Raw genomic sequence first — 19395 nt, 5'->3', positions numbered from 1 at the left:
CATTTGAAGTAGTAAGGGAATTGAAATAGATAACCGCACGGGTCGCCCAGGTCAGTGAACCCAGTCTCAACACTGTTCTTTACAAGACTGAGTAAGAGGGGATTCCTTTGATTTCCCTGTATCTTGGATTTACCAGTTGGTTTGGGCAGAATGGACTCTCAGTGCATCTTCTTCATGTGCCTATTGCAAAGAATAGTTATTCTGGTTTAGTGCAGTGAGATGCAGTTGTCACAGTATTAGCGGATGAAGGCCGATTGGGGAGTGATTATGGAGGTTTTGTCTACGTTCTCACCGGGCTGAAATACTACAGTCCTCCGTGTGCATCTCTTGTTCTGTTTCCTTTGGAAGAATAAGTCTTTTTTTTTCTGTAAAATTTCATTTAGTAGAAATTGAACATTATTATTTATTGTAGCGTCCCATGCTGCTTTGCGTTCTGTGCTTTCCTATGCTGATGACTCTTGTCTCCTCTTAGTCAGCTCTGCTCAATCCAAGATCCCAACCAGAGTCCTTTTCAGTTACTTCCTCACTAAGCCCCACCCACTCGGTCCTCAGCTGGCATCATGGTTTCCTGTATAGTTTAGAATACATCATGTACACGTGAAAGCAGCAGGGATACTTGGTTTATTGCTTCAGCCCCTGGGTCCTAGCTGAGTATCTGCTCAGGTCCATCCAAATTCCTGGCTTCTCTAAGGCTAATTCCAGTCAGCTGGTCTCTGGCTTCGCCCCTGATTCACGGTTAACCCTATTGACAGTCTCGGAGGGTCACAATATGATTAAATATCCCGTAACATTTTACAAAAATGAATTATGTTAAAGAGCCAAATGCAATTCAGGCTGTGAGAATATTAGAAGCAAACTGATGGCCTTGAAGTTGTGTGCTAAGTATGATGTGCAAAGAGAAAGTCATAAACAGAAAAACAGTTCTTCCCTCGACCCGTTAAAAAATTAATTCATGGGCACTGGACATGGTAGCCCACACCTGTAACAACAGCACTTGGTGGGTTGAGAGGTGTAAGCCAGCCTCAACTATAGCACAAGATCCTTCTCACAGAACATAAAGTTGGGCATGTCGCTCAGAGGTATGATACTGGTCCAGCATGCCCAGCTGGAAATAATCTTAATTCATTAATTTATGTAAAATAAGATACTCCAAATTAGAGTAAAAGACTGGGGAAATACTTGCCATGTTTAGCTAACTAATAGTAGAGTATGCGTACAGTTTAGAGATGAAAAGCGGTGTATGGACTAGCTGCACTGAGTAAAGGAAAGGAATCTGTGAGAGAGGAAGCTGCCAGCAATGAGAAGATGGTCGTTCAAGCTGAGGAAAAACTAACCCGTCAGACTGGTGAGGATTAGTGACTGGTGACTGCAGCAAGGGCAAAGTAGGCAGCCATTTTTCATGCCCTGCTGGTGGAATATGAAATTAGCATAGTCACTTTGCAGGGCGCCGTAGCTCTATCCATTACTATTTCAAGTTTGCATTGTGGTTTCCCGTGAGGAAAAGCTCGTCTGTGCTCACAGCAGAGCGCGCACAAAGAGTGCTTTCGGAGCATTGTTTGTGATGGTGAGAGAGCCTGAGCATCCTTCTAAGGGGATAACCAAACTGGGGCTTCTGTTGGCCCTGATGAGTTATGGACGGCACTTAAAAAAAAAGAAAGAATCGGAAGCTGGAGAGATGGTTCAGCCAGCAAAGCTGCTGGATGATCTATGTTTAATCCCTGGACCCACATAATGGAAGGAAAGAACCGGTTCCTGCAGGTTGTCCTCTGACCTCCACAGGTGTGCTGTGGCACATGCACGTGTAACATACACACAAAGTAAATAAATATGAGAAATTAAGAATTGTTAGCGTGCATAGTTCACACAAACTTGCATATGCATGCACACACATAAAGAAGTAGAGAGGGCACATGTGAACTGACGTGAAACTAACTCCAAAGTAAATAAAACTACTGAAGATAACACCAGTGGAAGGCCATTGGATTTTCTAGGTCAAATACAATATTAGACATTTTCTCTAGGTTCATAGAAATTGATTTGAAAGACTAGACACCAGATGTTTAGCAATGGTTAAAGTAAAAAGGCGACTAGAATTCCAGATTTGTTTCAAATAGTCTTTGGTAATTAATTTTACGCAGATATGTTATAAAAATAAAAATATTTTATATTAAGTAGATTTTCAAAGGTAGTTTTAACTAGTTTAGTAAAATTACCCAACAAATAAAATTGCTACAATGTTTACAATGGTGAACAGTGGCCATGGTGTTCACAGTGGTGAGCAGGGACTACGGTGTTCACAGTGGTGAGCAGGGGCCACAGTGTTCACAGTGGTGAGGAGGGCCTACGAGGCCATGGTGTTCCCAGTGGTGAGGAGGGCCTACGAGGCCATGGTGTTCCCAGTGGTGAGCAGGGGCCATGGTGTTCACAGTGGTGAGCAGGGGCCATGGTGTTCACAGTGGTGAGCAGGGGCCATGGTGTTCACAGTGGTGATCAGGGGCCATGGTGTTCACAGTGGTGATCAGGGGCCATGGTGTTCACAGTGGTGATCAGGGGCCATGGTGTTCACAGTGGTGAGCAGGGGCCATGGTGTTCACAGTGGTGAGCAGAGGCTACAATGGTCACTGTGGTTGAGCATCTGGCTTTCATTTAGTAATTAGGTTCTTGTCAGTTACGGATTCTGTTGTCGCTGTCTTAAGTTTGACTGGCCTCAGAAAGGAAGTGGCAGCCTGCCTAGCTCCCGTTTCTGCTGTGTCAGCAGTGTGCTCCATGTTCCGCTTTGGAAACAGAAAAGGGTGAAAGGTCTCTGCTTTGTTATTTTTAGGGTTTTGGGGTTCTACGGCTTCCTTTGTCTATTCTGACTTTTAACCTTTCCAACTTATTACTGCACACTGTTGCCCACTGAGTGGCGCGCTGACTTAGGGAGGCATCCAGCATGGGTCAGGTTTGAGTTTCTAGCTTTGTGTACTTAAAGTCGGTACATGCTGCGTGGTGTTAGGTAGAATTCAAAAATTGGACCTTAAATATGATAAATCCAAAAGGGTTGCTGTATCCTTTTTGAAATATGGCCTTATGAAGCTGGTTGTCAGCTGACTCACTCCACCCTCCAGCAAGTACTGCTTGGACGTGTGATTCAGGGGTGACTTGCATAGCAGATCGGGAGGAGGATGAGGCATATCCTAGGGACCAGATCAGCCATATGTTTGTGGTGTTTTATATTGGGTATATAGGGATTTGTTGATATTGGTTGTGATTCTTAAGTTGATTTAAGTTTTTCTGAAGTGCCTTCCACTTGGGCTGCTGTGTGCTGGAGAGTAGGTCAAAGTAATACTTCCTTCTCCCATTCCTTTTCCTAGTGCTCACATGTCAGTAGCCATCAAGGTGGTAGTTCAGAATTGTCAGAGAAATCCTGGTGAAATCCTGGTTACTTTTTTTTTCTGAGAAATGTTTCTCATAGTGCTGCCTGGGATTCGATCCATTTTGGGATCCTTGGCTGGCTTCTGTCCACCTGGCTTTGAGTGGCTGCAGCAGGGAGCTTTCCAGAAACGGGGACAAAGACATGCTTCATGAGCTTTCTGGACTTTCCTTTCAAACCAGAAGTGCTAATGCTGACTAAAACAACGCTTATTAGAAATACTTAAAACTGCCCATGACATTCCCTAGTTATTCCACATTTTAAGGTGAAGTTGGTACCCGTCTCTTAAAGCAGCCCTGTCCTTGTGTATTGCGCACATGGCTAAAGGCGCTCAGGGTCTTTGCCTGCTTTGAGTGCTGCGTGAGGTTCCTAATGTACTACGGTCACCAGTGACCAGCTGTGACCAGTGCTGTCTTTCTGCCCTAACTGCTCACGCCAGGCTGTGAAATAGTATGAGCCATTTCCTTAGGATGCTCCCTGGCTGAGTCCCTGAAGTCACCCATGTGCTGTTTTTAAGGACTTGCAGAACTTCGCCTTGGAAGATGATGTCACTGGTGTCTGTCCCTCTGTGAGAACATCCTCAGCCTAGCACTGGGTTTGCCCTCTGAGCATAGCTTCAGGGGCAGGAGTACAACTGCCCAATAGCCCACCTGGCTGCCTGCCATGGTGACTTCATATTTCTGAAGAACAGATAACCAGTAGTCTTGCCGGATGCAAGAGGCAAGTGTGCGGTGAGAAACAGATCAGCTAAGAAAGTGTCAGGCAGATGAAGATGGGGTGGCGGAAGCCTGGGCTGCCACCCAGAGCTCTTTGTTTCCTGAGTATCCGTTGTTGGGTAGTTGAGGAAGCAGGAAGTGGAGATGGAACCCAGCCAGAGGCAAGCTGCAGCTAAGAGTAGGATCCTAAGCTGCCGGCTGGGATGATTCTGCCTTGTTGCCAGTAGTCATGGGAGGAAGCTGGAGCCGGTCAGGCCAGTCTCTGCAGATGTTCAGTTATTTGTTTGCCATCTTCTGAAAGATGATTAATGAAACATCTGTGCTTGGGTTCATCATCTTTAATGATTTTCCATAGCTTAAGAGAGGATGGATTTACATTCTGAAACATCTTGAACTAGAAGAACTAACTTTGACTCTGCTCTTTAAATAAAAATGACTTTTTCCATTTAAATCTCACAATATTATGACAGTGGGAACTTTCTCTTGGGGTCACTTCTGAGATCTTCCTGTTGGAGATTTTCATATTCATACCCTTGAGTTTTTTGGTTTTATTTAATATGGAAAACTAGTAGACTCCAAAGCAGATTAAAGTATTCTAAAGTTTTTAAATTTTAAGTTTTTAATTTTACATTGAAGTATTGTGTGTGCGTGTGTTTGTGGGAGCACATGCGTCACATATGTGAAGGTCAGAGAACTCGGGAGTTGGTTCATTCCTTCCACCATGCAGGTCCTTGGGACCACGCTGGCTTGTCAGCCCTCACTTACAGCAAGCTTTTCCCAACACGTCATCTAGAAGGCCCTGTTCATTTGTTCTTTCTGTCGTTTACTTTGTTGAGCATCTATTACATGACAAATGCCAGTCTTGATAAGTGGATGCCCCCCAAACAGACTGTGTCGATTAGAGATGTCTCCCATGAGAAGCAGATCTGTTAGACCTTGGCCTTGTGGTATCTGCTAACTTGTCCACCCACTGAACTTCTTGCCGTTCTCTTCAGAGTTGGGAGCTATCTTTGTGATATTGTAGCTTCAGGGCAGATAAAGGATGTCACTGAGTTATAACTTCTGCTTCTCAGTAGCTCTCAGAGGCTTACGGGAGGTGACCCCATGATTCTTAGATTGTGAGCCATACAGGAAATTTTTTTCTAGGATCACAGTCCTTTTGGAGTGTGTGTCCTACGAAGCTAGTCCCCTTTTATCTCGCCTTTTTTTGCAGCTCAGATAAGCACAAATTCTACTTTGCTTGCATTCAATTTATCTTTTACTTTAGAATAATTTAATCTGCTTTTGAGTCTTCCACTTTCCACATAATTATTGTGCTTCATAATATTCAATCAGAATAATTAACTGTTTTTTTATTTCATTTAGAATAAAAATTGAGTAATTTTCATCAATTTCAAACAAACCAGGAAGCTCTACAGGGAAGCTCATCATAATTCTATGAATTTCATGCTGTTTGTAACAATTTTTTTTAAACAAAAAGGGCTTTTATGAATGTGTTTAGCATTCTATGTTTCTTAAAATATGACTGTTTTCCAAATAACCACAAATAGTTTAAATTGTCTTCAGGAGATTTGTTAAAAGGAATTATTGGTTAGTTTAGAAGGGCATTCAGACTCAGTGTTTGCAATCTTCTAAATTAATGTTTGGTTTTCTTTTTAATCCCAGTTGTTTCTTCTCTGACAGTTTGGAATCTGGCAGTAGCAAGCAAACTGTGAGCTTTGATTTTAGTGGTTTTGGTACCGCCCTGGATAGCTGGTCATTTTGACAATGTACAGGAGGGCATTTGTACAGTCCAGCAGGCTTTGCATTCTGCTTTGTATATGTAGAAATCAGACCACCTTATCTTTGTCTTTGGCTCACTAAACATGTAATTTTTTAAATTTTATTTTTATTTTACATATATATGTGGCAGCTTGCCTGTGTGTGTACCACATGCACATGATGACTGTGGCGGGTAGAAGAAGGCATTGGATCCCAAGGGAGGAAGCAAACCTATAGCTTTGTGAGCCACTTAATGGAGCTGCTGAACCAAGGTCTTTGCAGCCCCCTCTACTGGAGTTTTTTATACAATGATAAGTTCCAAAGTATCCTGAGAATTTGATCTGGAGTTTATTTAACCTGTGAAGCTGGATCCTACTATTTTGCATGCGTCAAAATTAGTATTCTGCTTAATGTTGTCCCCAATAAGCAGCTTATCTTAGTGTACATCTGAAACTTGTTTAGGAGTTGGTGAAGCTTGCTCAGGATCAAAACCAGGGACCAAGATTTTGTTAAACTTGAGTGGAGGGCTTGAGGGTCCCATAGTGCCTGCCCACTGAAATGCAAAGAACAAGTGAACGGACTACAGGTTTGTTCATAACTAGCAGAGAGAATTTAACTGGAAGGGGAGGAAAACTTTGAGGCCCATGAGAAAGCTGCAGAAGGACGGGTTTGTATGCATTCGGGCAAGCAGGAGTAGCAGTCCTGCTCTGCATCCCGCCCTGCCAAGGAGGCAGACCTTCAGAAACTGTAAATCTTTCCCTGGACTCCTTGTTGAGAGGCGTCCTTTGATGTGCAGCACAGTCTTCTGAATGTGGCTCCTTTTCCCAGCTCCTCCACTTCCTTTTCCTCAGTCATTTCTTTTTCTGAGGCTTTGCGCGGTGGTCCCGCATGTGCCAGCCGTTTCCACAGAAGCCTATTGTCCCATGCAGCTGTGGTCCTGCCATGAGTGCCTCAGCCTTTCAGGCCGCTCTGCCTGCCACTCGCTGAGGGAAGACAGAGGGTCATTCTCTGGGCCACGCTGTAATCCGTGCTGGGCAGGCCCTCCGTAGCAGTTCTTCTGATACACACGAATGCTTTTCTTTCTTCTGACTTCTGAGTACAAGATCACATGGTCACTTCTCATGTGGGTGTTCTTCTTGTGCCGACAGAGAGAGGGATGATTTAATGTCTGCGCTAGTTTCTGTGCGGAGCAGCTTGGCAGAAGTGCAGCAGAGAGAGACAAGTGCCTACAAACAGGTGAAGCAGGCTGTGCAGATGACCGAGGAGGCCAGCTTTGAAAAGACCAAGGCAAGTGTAATGGCTGGAAATGGGCACAATACACAGCCACTGTTTCCCCATGTATGTGTCTTTGATTATTTTAATAGCTAAATTAATTTCAAACACACAAGACAGATGCCGGCCCACAACTGTTGACTTCTCTAAATTAAGCGAACTTTCTATCTGGAGAATTCTTATTCCTCTGCAAATATGTCCGTCCTGTTGCTGTTCAGAGATGATAGAACAAGATGGGAAGTGCGTTGGTGTGCGTAATCCGCTTGTTTGCTGAGCGCCTTCAGGGCTGGGGTAGCCTCAGCACCGACTCACTTGTGTATCTATGTTCCTGTTTGACTAAAGGCAAATGTTCTTCCTCTGTGTAAGTAGAAACTGTTGGGACATCGAAATACGCCAGTGTTAATCACACATGTGTGTCCAGTAGCATCTTTTGATGAAACTTAGATTTATTGTGAGCTGAATTAGTTGTACCTGGCTGGCCATAGTAATAAAATAATAATTCACATTAAGTGACCAGTGTTCTAGACACTTTGAATAACTGAAGGTTACTATTGATTGATTATTGTGGTTGAGGATCATACTTTAATCAAAGTTGTTCTGTATTTCCCTTTGGTGTGTTACTGGCCATACTTTCAAGTGTTTAATACTTGACATTTTAGATGTCTGGTTTTGGCATATGTGTGCTCATCTAGTAAATTCTATACAGAACTGTGTCTTAGTTAGGATTTTCTTGCTCTGAAGACACCATGACCATGCAACTCTTATAAATGGAAGCACTTAGCTAGCGTGGCTCACTCAGTTTCAAAGGTTTAGTCCATTATCATCATGGCAGGGAGCATGGCAGCACACAGGCAGACGTGTACTGGAGAGGGAGCTCAGAGTCCTACATCTTGCAGGCAAAGGAACTTGACTGAAACACTGATGGTATCCTGAGTATAGGAAACCTCACATCCCTCCCCCACAGTGACACACTTCCTCCAACAAAGTCACACCTCCTAATAGTGCCAGACCCATTGAGATTATGGGGGCCAGTTACATTCAAACTACACATACTGTAATGTATGAAGAATGTAAAATTTGAAAGACTTCTAGCCAGACACCTTGGAGAAAGGGGCACTCAATATGTAGTTCCATCAGTGTTTATGAAAATATTATAAATCAGAGCTGATTGATTCTGTATTGAGGGCCATCACAGCCATCGCCTATCCATTTCCCTCTTAGGTCCTCTGGAATATTCCCAGGCTGGTTGACCCTCATTCTTTGCTGATTTCCTTTCCAAATGGGTCCACTTGTGGCCCAACTCCCTCACATGTTCCTTCTCTTCTCAACTCAGCTGGTCTGGACATCACGAGAGTCCAGCTCTCCTGACTTTTCCTTTGTCCCCAGGGCCTCTGCTGGAGGACTTAGATTCACTGTATTCATCACAGTTTCTCTCCCCTTCCCCAGTGGGAGCTGACTCTAGATGTTCCTGGACACTGAGGAACCTTAGCTTCTGACCCCTCTTCTCTCTGTTCGTCTCCAGCCATGGCTCGTGAAGGTTTCGGGATCCATTTAATATATGGAACAGCAGCCACGCCAGTCCCCATAGCTCCTGATCCTTTTCTCTCTGTGTGTCACACAAACCAAGATCATAAATTCAAAAACTATCACCAGCCAAAGCCTTTCCTCCTGGTGCTGTACGCCCAGCCTTCTCTTCAGCCTCTCCTTCTGACCGTCATTCTCCTTGTTTCCAGCTAGGATTTCCTTCTCACCTAAATATGAATTTTATGGCCTCAAACGGCACTCATTGTATCTCCCATCCGTTCTGTCTGTTTCTCACTGAAAAGCACCTAATCCACTACGGTGCCCAGACAAGAAAACAGGACCCTGTCCCATCTTCTACTTGACTTTGAGTCAAGTCATAGTTTCTGGATGATTTCCCTTCATGAAACTCACACTTTCTCACCAGCCAAGTTCGTCTCAGCTGAGAACTGCTCCTCCCCGCAGTGCCGTCAAATGTGCCCAAATGTCCCGTTGTTAAGGCTCCACTGCCTGTCTGGTTTGAACTGGAATGCCCCCATTATGCTCCGGCATTTCGAAACTTGGTCCCTAGCTGGTGGCTTTGTTTGAGGAAGCTGTGGGACTCTGGGGTCACCATGGGCAGGCTCTGCATTGTTGAGTCTGGCCCCATGTCTGACCCCATGCATCTGTCAAGATATAAGGAGCCTCCGTGGCATGTTTCCACTCCAGGAACTCTGCTGCCCTCCCCGCCAGGACAGACTGAAACTGTGAGCCAAAGCCAGCCCACACTCCACCCCGCAGATGCGGTCCACGACTGTGGGAAAGCCTAGCACGGTGCCTTTGACTCTGCATCCTCCCTCTCCTTGGCTACTTCTTTCTTTATCATCTCCTTCTCTATGCCCATTTCTCTGCCCGATTTCCTGGGCTTTAGCCCTCCTTCACCCATGTCCTTGAATACCCCTGCCTGAGGCTTTCCCTGTCACTGCTCCCTGGAGCTTCTTTTCTTGCTGCTCCTAGACCTATGCTGCTGGTGTCTTCTACACAGCCAAGCTTTCCTCTCCCACTTCTCTTCCGTCCACTGTCTGTTGAGTAATGCCATCCATCTTCCTAGACGACAGTCCTTAAAATCCCTCCAGTGTTGCCCCACCCCGTGCTGTTTCTCTGCAGAGTTCCCTGTTCGGCTGTGCCTACCTTTCACCTCCTCTACCCCTGCGGTTTTTCTGTGCCCTTCCGCCGTGTGTGCAGACTGTGGCAGTAGCCCCCTGGTTGCTTTCTCTCGGACATCTCCCTGTTCCAGCCTGTCCGTTGCATTGCCTTAGTGTCCCTGAACTGTAAACACCCCCACTGAGGGAACTCCTGTATCGAATGTACTAATCCCTAACTGGCCTTTCAGAGGCTTCAGTCTGGCTGCTCTCCGACTGTCCTGGAGTCACCTCTCCCCACACTCAGACAACGAAGACTGTGAGTTATGACTCAGCATTTTCGCGGGTCCACTGGGCCAGCACCAATTGCTTTGTGCTCCTGTGTGACAAACACATCTGTCAGAGGAGGCTCAATTCAGGTAGCAGTCCTTGTAGAAACTCCCCTGCTTCTTGTTGGAATTAATCTCTGCCTCTCTGACCCCCAGTGTTGTTACATAAAGTCGTGGTGACTTTTTCTATCGGTTTGAAAGACTATTATGTCTAGCCCTGTTTTTCCACATGCCATTTGCATATTCATTGCACGACTAATGTTTGTTGAAGAGAAATTAATAATTTTAGCTATAAATGTGATATTAAATAATTAATGCTTTTGAAATGTAATGGTTAAGAATGAGCTAGCCCAATTGTCATCAGAGAGGCTACTCTGACAGCAGCTAATGGGGCAGATGCAGAGGCCCACAGCAAACATGAGGCTGGGAGACAGCGAGAATTGGAGATTTTCGTCAGGTCTCTACCCTTGGAGCTTTGGGAACCTCGTGGAAGTGGGGGAGGAAAAATTGTAGGAGCCAGAGGAATCGAGGACACCAGGAGAACATGGCCCCCAGAATCAACTAAACAGGGCCGAAAAAAACTGAAGCAGCAATTTTGGAGCCATGATGGGTTTGCTCCAGGTCCCCTGCATATATGTTATGGTTGTTAGTTTGATGCTACAGTGGGAATGGGATCTCTCTGACTCTTCTGCCTGCTCTTGGGGCCTTTTTCAGCCTGCTGACCCAGCCTTGATGTGAGGGTTCATGCCTAGTCTTGTACCTTATTATGCCCTGTTCGGTGGATATCCCTCGGGATCCTGTCCTTTCCGAAGGGAGCCAGAAGAGGAGTGGATCAGCAGGAGAGGGGTGGTGGTTGGGGGAGGGGGAGAACTGGGAAGACTGGAGGGCGGGGAAACTGCAGTCAGGGTGTCTGGTACAGAGAAGAATAAGGAAGGAGGGAGGGAGGGAGAAGGCGCACTGAGGCCTTGCATACTGTGAGTCTGCATTTTCACTCAAGTACAGGAATGGAGGCAAAGGCTGCTGACATGATGTGGTGCAAGCCTAGGAGCTTTTACCTAAAGTTCTGATAAGACATAGGAAGTTTTCTTTTGGGGAGTCTTAAAAGATAGTGAGCATGGATATTTTTAATACAAGGCAGGAGTTATATGTTTCTTAGTCTCTTGGTGTTTGTTGCCATCTAGTGGGCGTTATTTGTATTGCACGCCAGGTAAAAGACATTGCTTTATTGCATTGTTTACATTTGTAGTGATGGAAAATACCCGTAGTGTTTATAAGAAAACAAATATCTGATGAGAAGGCCACAAAGTCGTTTTCAGGTAATGGTGTGAAACGGCAGTCCATCAAATCTCTACTCTTCCACCTTGTACATCTGTGATCTGGGCAAATTATTTCATGTTTGAAAACACCCAAGTGCTAAGAACCCCATAAAATTTCTTCCTGGGGATAAGGGAATGGCGCTGTGCCAGCCACGTAGAAGGCTCTGATGCAGGGCAAGCGCAGTGAAAGGCTGTACTGGAAAGTGCACATTACTGCAACCGGAGATAGTTCTTACAAAGAAAAGTTTGTAGTACTGAACTGATGAAACTCCAAGAAACAGCTGTAAAAGTTAACGGGCCTCCAGCCTGGCTGACTGTGCTCACAGTGCCGCAGCTGAGCGCTGTGTGGAGGAACAGGCTTTGGGAAATGGACTGAGCACAGCAGAGTGAGATAACCCGCTAAGGAAGGTTTTCTTTTAAAAATGTCAACATAGTAGGTTAAATAAGTGAATTTCTCCATTATTCTGTGTCTTGGATTGTGGTAGAATCAAAAAAGTAGAATTAGGAAACTTGGATGTTGTGGAATATTTGTTTGACTATGTAAAGATGTGTTACATTTGTTTATGCGCAGAATATTACTTTAAGTATGTAAAGGTGTGTTACTTTTTATGCTGCATTTGTTTAATTATGTAAAGATATGTTGCATCTGTTTCACCCTGCCTGCCTAAGGCACCTGATTGGTTTAATAAAAAGCTGAATGCCCAATAGGTAGGCAGGAGAAAGGATAGGCGGGGCTGTCAGCAGAGAGACTCAATAGGAGGAGAAATCTAGGCTTGAGAGAGGAGGGGAAGGAAGAGAGAACGAGAGAGATGCCAACCAGCAAGACACAGAAACGGCAGGAAAGTAAGACACACAGAGAAGAAGTGAGAAAAGTAATAAGCCCCAAGGTAGAAGGTAGATGAAGAGAAACAGATTAATTTAAAAAAAATTCGCCAGAGACCTGCCAAAGCTAGACAGAGCATTCAAAACTAATAATTCTCTGTGTCATGATTTGGGAGCTAGTTGGTGGCCCCCTCAAAAAAAGCCTGGCACACTTGGAGTGGAAAAAACTTATCAGAAAAGCTTTGAGCACTGGGCTCCAGCTACAGGCATGCAAGTAATGCTCCTCTCGGCACATCGTCTGCTGCAAAACAAAACCAAGCTGCCAGTGCCTTTGGACAAAGACAGGCCACACATGGGACAGAGGCCCGGGAGATCTTAAGAGAGGTGACGAATTTCTCTCTACTGAAATGGTCGTATTAACAGGCATGTTTGTGGTGGTACTGGGATAAGCAAGCTTACTGTTGCATTAAAGTGTAGCATATACAGTTATATATGATATGTTGGTATCAGTAATAAAAACAACTGTTATTAGTTTATATATTTGCTCTATTATCGTTATTTGAGGATGTATCCCATATACATATATGTATGTATCTCACTGTGAAGCAGTGTGTAGTATTGCACCAGCAGTAGCTTTATGCATTCCGTGTTTAGAGTGTTTCTTGATTGCGTCAGGTAGTCACATGACCTATAACATCAGGCTTATGTAAGTGTGAAATTACATAATGATGCTTTTCTCAGAACATGGTCGCTGGTGCACGCCTCTGTGAATAGTCTCAGTATAGTTTTATGGACGCGTTTCTGGTAAACAAGTTATTTATAAATTAAAAGCAATATGTTGTTTTATTTATAAGTATAAGAAGCTCAAGTATGTTGATAATCATTTTTATTTAATGGTCTTGTTTCATAAAAATAAATTTATATTCATTCATGTTTCAAAATTTATGTTCAATAACAGTGAACAGTAAATCCTCATAATATCTTATTTATTATTCATGAGTTTTTCACTGGAATTTCGAGGAAACTATTCGTAACAGTTGGGAAGGGGAATTAGAGGTCATTAAATAGGTTTCCTGATTTAAAGCCTTAGTTGACAGATATCATTTTTGCTTTCAAAAATGTTTGACCTCTTTATGACAGTAATAGTTACCTTTGGCTTACTAAAACTAGAATTAGAAATACTGAGTCCAATAAATTACGTTTTGAAATGAGTGTTGATGGGGACAGCATGGAATAGCTGCAAAGGAAAAATCTTGAGTTGAATTTGCTGGTGTGGAAACACGCAATTTCTCCCATTCTCAAGGCTGACAGCCATTTCTACCAGGTAAGAACCCATCTCCCCAGATACCCTAGGGAAAATGAGTGCAGGTCGCACGTGGAAACATCACCCTAGTTGTGACCTAGCTTTGAGGACTTAGTTTCCTCATGGAGAGAAATAAATGGGAGCCCTTGAATGACAAGGACTAGCATCCTGCAATAGTTTTATAAGTATTGGGGCTAAGTATCGGGTGTAGGAACCCCTCAGCCACAGGTGAGGTCCAATGGAAAAAGAGACAGTTTTACATCTCAGGGGCTCCAAACTCCCTGACCAGAGGGTAAAGTGATTGCTGCTCAAGCATTAAGACCAGAGTTTGCATTCCAATGCCCTGATCAAAAGCCAGATAGGTATGTGTTCCTGTACTCTCAGTCCTGGGGGCAGAGGTGGGGGAGTGGGGGGGCAGGGAATCTCTAGGGCATGACAGCCCACCCGTCTAATTGGTGAGCTGCGGGTTCAATGGGAAACCCTGTCTCTAAAGTTAAGATAGAGAAGAGGTTGAGGAGGACTCTGGCTTCCATATGCATATATATATATATATATATATATATATATATATATATATGTTCACTACATACATGTACACACACACACATTACTAATTTTTTTATTTCCAAGTGTTACTAAATCCACAGCTTTTCTCATTATAACCAGGTATAAATGTCAAAATAAATTAAAAGTAAATAAAAATGAAAGCTATTTAAAATGTGTGGCTATTGACTACATACCCAATGATGTCATAACTGGTTTGTAACCTAAGGTTTTACTCAGTGCTCCTCTGTCCCCACCACTCCCTTGCTGGTGGCTGGCAGAAGGCCGGACACAGCAGCGGTCAGCACTGTGTGCTCATGTGACTTAGAGCTACGTTCTGTGTTTTCCACCCAACCAGCCTGTGGCTTGGCCTCTCCTCCTGTTCTGTGCTGACTGGATTCTTCTTTCCACTCTTGCTGTCTGGTTTGGGCTGGTTTCTCAGTTGTTCTTAGCCTAAGTTGTTGTCCAGGTGGGAATGTCTTCTAATATATTGGTTTTATTTTCTTATACCAGTAGTTTATTTTTTTTTAGTTTTTCGAGACAGGGTTTCTCTGTAGCCTTGGTTCCTGTCCTGGAACTAGCTCTGTAGACCAGGCTGGCCTCGAACTCACAGAGATCCGCCTGCCTCTGCCTCCCGAGTGCTGGGATTAAAGGCGTGCGCCACCACCGCCCGGCCACCAGTAGTTTCATTACAACAGGAAAAGTTGCAGGTTTGTCGTTTGATTTCACTAGATTAATGGAAAGTAATTTTCACTGATAATTATATTTTGAAGTACAGAATTCAGCATTTCCTAGTATTTTAGCCTCTAAGGGATTTAGTTATGAAAAATATGCTTTTCATTTCTTTACAATCAGTTTTAAATTTCTTTTCTGAGGCATTCCTCTTGTCTTTAGCTTGGGACTAACTCTGTTGGTGAACCTTATAAAATCAGGATTGTGTTTGTTTTGGTTAACCAGACATGTGTGAAATTGGCTGTTATACTTTAGGATAGCAGACATGTTCCAGAGTAAAGTCCTGAAGGTGAATGTCTTCTAGATGAAGGGAGGAGAGTTCACAGATCCTAGATATTTTCGGTCTAGAGTTAGCTTTTAGCAAAGAGCAGTAGAACTCTAATAAAGCCTAACAGCGTGCCTGGAGACCATTTCCATCTCCATTGTCAACACCTGTGACCATCCAACTTATACAACTTGGGCGCTCTGTGGGGCTGGTGCTGTCGGTGCCAGAGACAAACAGTGGTCAGAAGACAGACACCAGAGCAGCGTAACTATGTTGGGTTTTTGTATGGTGAATTGAAGTTCTATTTCATTGCTGGACATTGTAGATAATGGAAAGGAAGTCGGAGAGTTTTTATTTCCGGAAAACATTGTGGGCAATTTTGAACAAAGAAAAATTGTGATTTTTTTTCAATTATGAACTTTTACTGCTGCTGAAAGATGTTCATCCTGATAACAGAAGGCAGCAATCTGTGTTTAAGGGGAGTGAACTAATTCTTAGTTATTATTAAGGAAGCTTTACTAAAATAGTGTTAATAGATGCCTGCATATAATAAAATATAGTCTTTAACATCTGCTTTAAATTTTCTATGTGTCATTTAAAGAATGAAAATACTTTGGATGACAAGGACGTGAGAATTAGTATGTTTTCCATGAAGTACTACCACCACATAACGACACATACCAAGGCCTTTCTGAACTCATTTTTCAGGTTCTGAGTGCTCTGTGGCCACCATCAGGGTCAGCAGAACTCTCCAGCTGACTAGTCCTCTATCCTCAACTGAAATGGAAACCTGTGAGCAAGTGTGACATCGGGTGGCATGCTGCTGTGACAGTCTGTGGTGGTGGCGAGCAGTCATCCAAGCGGACTGCCCAGTGGGTCCGAACTCTCTAAGATAGAAGAACGTGTACTTGTCTGACTTCTCGCTGGTACTTTCTCACTCCTGATGCCCCTTCTCACTCTCTGTCTGCCCAGGCTCTGATCCAGTGTGAGCAGCTGAAGAGTGAGCTGGAGAGGCAGACAGAAAGACTGGAAAAAGAACTTGCCGCTCAGCTAGAGAAACGGGCTTTTGAGAAGGAGATGATAAAGAAAGAAGTAGCCAAGGAGAGGGAGGATGCAGAGTCAAAGGTACCGTGCTAGACACTTTCCTAAGGCTGTGGGACTGCATCTGAGGGGTGGAGTGTACGGAGGGAAGGGCTGGCTTTGGCTTACAGTTTCAGTCTCTCCTGGTGGAGAGGGCAGCAGAGTTCCTGGCAGTGGGGGCGTGCACACCTGAGTCCTCATCCAACCCTCCTGCTGCTTTCCACTATCCCATGTGCAACCCTTTCTACCTCTCTTTCAGCTCCAGCACATGGATTGGACGCCCTGGGGATGTAGTACAAGCCCTTAGGAGCTGAAACCTCTGTGCATGGTCGGGGTTTAGAACCGGCAGGTGGTGGAGCAGAGGGACTCGGGAAGAATAGTGGAGAGTGAAGTGTGAAGTATATGGGGGAATAAATCATCCATGCTCTTAAAATCTACATGAGTATTAGAAATTTCATTCAGATGTGACATTAAGCCGCAGAATGGCTTTATATTGGACAGTGTTGTCATGATGTGAATATTTGAGGGAAATCACCTTGTTAATAAGTTGGAGTAGAACTAGAATATATGCCAGGACATGATGTTGGGGTGAGGTGTGGCATGGGGGGTGACATCTTGGATTCAGATCACTGGGAGGTAGCCACTGGATCACAGTGTGTCATCACTGGGTGCTCTCCCCTTCCCCTCCCCCTCGTGCTGTACTTCCTTTTAAGATTTTTAGTTTCTCTTTTCTTACAAGGTACTTTTGGGGCAATTTCTTTGAACCCATATCCTTGATTTGAGAGATGATGATGTGTGCCCTCTAAGACAATGAGAGACCCTTCCAGAAAACTGTACGGACAGTTCTGGAGTTTAACAGGTATAGATTTAGACAACTGGGAACTGCTATGCCTTTAATTCATCGATGTATCAATTCCTAAAGCCTTAATTTTCCACCGAGCTCCTCAACCTCCTTCCCTTTTTCTCCTTGTCCCAGTAGGAACAGTTCATCATGTTGTCCTTGGCTGCTGCCTCCCCCTCATTGCCACCAAGTTAAAGAAACGCATCCTATCACTTTGATTGCCTTCTCTCTGCCCTGTTGTGTTTTCTTAGCCTCGTTGGCAGGCACTTCCAGCCCCTGTGGTGTCATTGCCACCAGCCTCAGCTCCCTTCCTTGTTCTTTAAACCCCAGCAGGGATGATCAGTAGTGAACTCAGTTTTGTACTTTAAAAACCTTCTCATCTCCCTGCAGCCTCAGATAAACCTACAGCAAAACCTAAAGTCTCTCCACCATTTTTCCTGTCTCTTCAGTCTCATCTCCCTTCACTGTTTCCCTTGTGTCCCTACCACACTGACATCCTTGCCCATCCCCAGTCATTCAGGACAAGTCTGCCCTGATTGTTTGGTTTGGTTTTTCATGATAGCATTTCTCTGTGTAGCCTTGGCTGTTCTGGAACTTACTCTGTAGAATAGGTAATCTTGAACTCAGAGATCCACCTGCCTCTGCCTCTTGAGTGCTGGGATTAAAGGCATGTGTCATCACCGCCTGGCTGTTTGTTTTTATGCAAGGTTTGAGTGGGCTTCGTCTCCTATCCAGAGAAGGTCTTTGTTCTGTTTGATCCTTCAAAGTTCTTGAAACAGCCTCCATCAGAGCCTCCCAAAGCAAAACTAGGTTCTGCTCTATGGGTTCCCATAATTGAGTTGATTGCAAATTCTTGTGGGATTGTTGCCTTCTCTAACTTTCTGTGAGTCCCTGCACATGCTCAAACATGTGGTTTTGAATGAAGTATGAATAACATACAAGGAAAGGAAAGAGGGGCCATGGCATTGGAAAGGCAGGACTAAGGCAGAGGCTCAGAACTGATCCATCTGCAAGTGATCATGGGAGTTCTCGGGGCAAAGGTGGTATTAGCTGAGGTCCAAAGAATAGGCAGGATTTAGAATCCTAGCGACTGAGGAAGGTGTGGAAGGAGGTGGAGCTTTGAATTGGCTATCGTGTGTGTGTGTGTGTGTGTGTGAGTGTGTGAGAAAGAGAGAGAGAGAGAGAGAGAGAGAGAGAGAGAGAGAGAGAGAGATGGAGAGAGAGAGATGGGAGAGAGAGAGAGAAAAATAGAATCAATCACACACACACACACATTGTGTGATGTTTTACTCTTTTGAATTTATGAGGGGCCCACCACCCAGCTTCCAAATATATTACATACACAGAGGCTTATTCTTAGTTATGAATGCCTGGCATTAGCTTGGCTTATTTTTTGCCAGTTGTTTTTATTTAAATTATCCAGATTACCTTTTGCCTCTGGGCTCTTATCTTTTTCTACTTCAGTATACATTTCTTTACTTGTTTTGTTTGTGGCTTGCTGGGTGGCTGGCTTCTGATGTCCTCTTCTCCTTGTTTCTCCTTTTACTTATGCTTTCTGCCTGCCACCCCCAACTGTCCTTGCTCCTGCCTCGCTACTGGCCATTCCGCTCTTTATTAGAACCATCAGGTGTTTTACACAGGCAAAGAATCACAGCTTCACAGAGTTAAACAAATGTAGCATAAATAAAATTCACACAGGTTAAAATAATGCTCCCCAATACATACGCATGCATGCACACACACACACACACACACACAGCTATTGCTCACAACTAGGGTATTTTTATTTGGGAAGGTGGTTGTTTAGTGGAAACCCTTTGACTCAGCCTCACAATATTAAAACACTCGGATGAGAATTTCAAAAAAGAGGGGAAAAAGAGCAACGGATTGTGCTTGGTGGTATGCCAGGTGCGTTTGTACTGGAGTGTCTCCCTGGCGGGCACTTCCTGAGTAAAGGTGGCAGCAGAGGTGCAGCACACTGGCACAGGGGAGTAAGCATTGGCACATCGGGTGTCCTGAGTACAAGGACAGATGTAAGAGTAAGGAAGCACCAGGTCCTAGCACCCAGGGGGTCTCAGCAGGGAGAATGGCTTCAGAGAAGAAGCTGTGGGAGTAAGTCCAGTTTGACCTGTCTGGGACTTTGTCCAATCAGTGGGAGTGATGGCTGTTTTAAGCGCTTGACGGGATTAAAGCCATGATTCTTTGCTTTGAAACTCGTATTTCCAGTCTTATGGTGGACAGTGAGTAAAACGGAGCCTGTGCCTGTTACCATTTGTATTCTAGGGAATGAGCAGTGGGTTTGCACCTGTGAGTCAGCACAGACAGAATACAGACTCTAGCTGTATCTTTATGTGTTCTCTG

At 44.3% G+C, this 19395-nt stretch overlaps 1 protein-coding gene across 4 annotated transcripts in view; it reads left to right on the top strand.

The window, feature by feature from the left end:
• Sdccag8 (SHH signaling and ciliogenesis regulator SDCCAG8) overlaps window positions 1-19395 on the top strand; it is a 196160-nt gene that overhangs the window by 27961 nt on the left and 148804 nt on the right. For all 4 annotated transcript variants that reach the window (XR_009057151.1, XR_009057150.1, XR_009057152.1 and 1 more), the window contains exons 9-10: window positions 7038-7176; window positions 16086-16238. Coding sequence is in view for 1 of the 4 variants with exons in the window: in XM_057770330.1 (XP_057626313.1) it covers window positions 7038-7176; window positions 16086-16238 (292 nt within the window). In the remaining 3 variants the exon portion in view is untranslated. The remainder of the gene's footprint in view (window positions 1-7037; window positions 7177-16085; window positions 16239-19395) is intronic.

Source organism: Chionomys nivalis, chromosome 5, assembly GCF_950005125.1.
Source record: "Chionomys nivalis chromosome 5, mChiNiv1.1, whole genome shotgun sequence".
Taxonomy (NCBI): domain Eukaryota; kingdom Metazoa; phylum Chordata; class Mammalia; order Rodentia; family Cricetidae; genus Chionomys; species Chionomys nivalis.
Note: the sequence above shows the minus strand (reverse complement) of the source record. Positions and strands in the feature narration are given on the sequence as shown.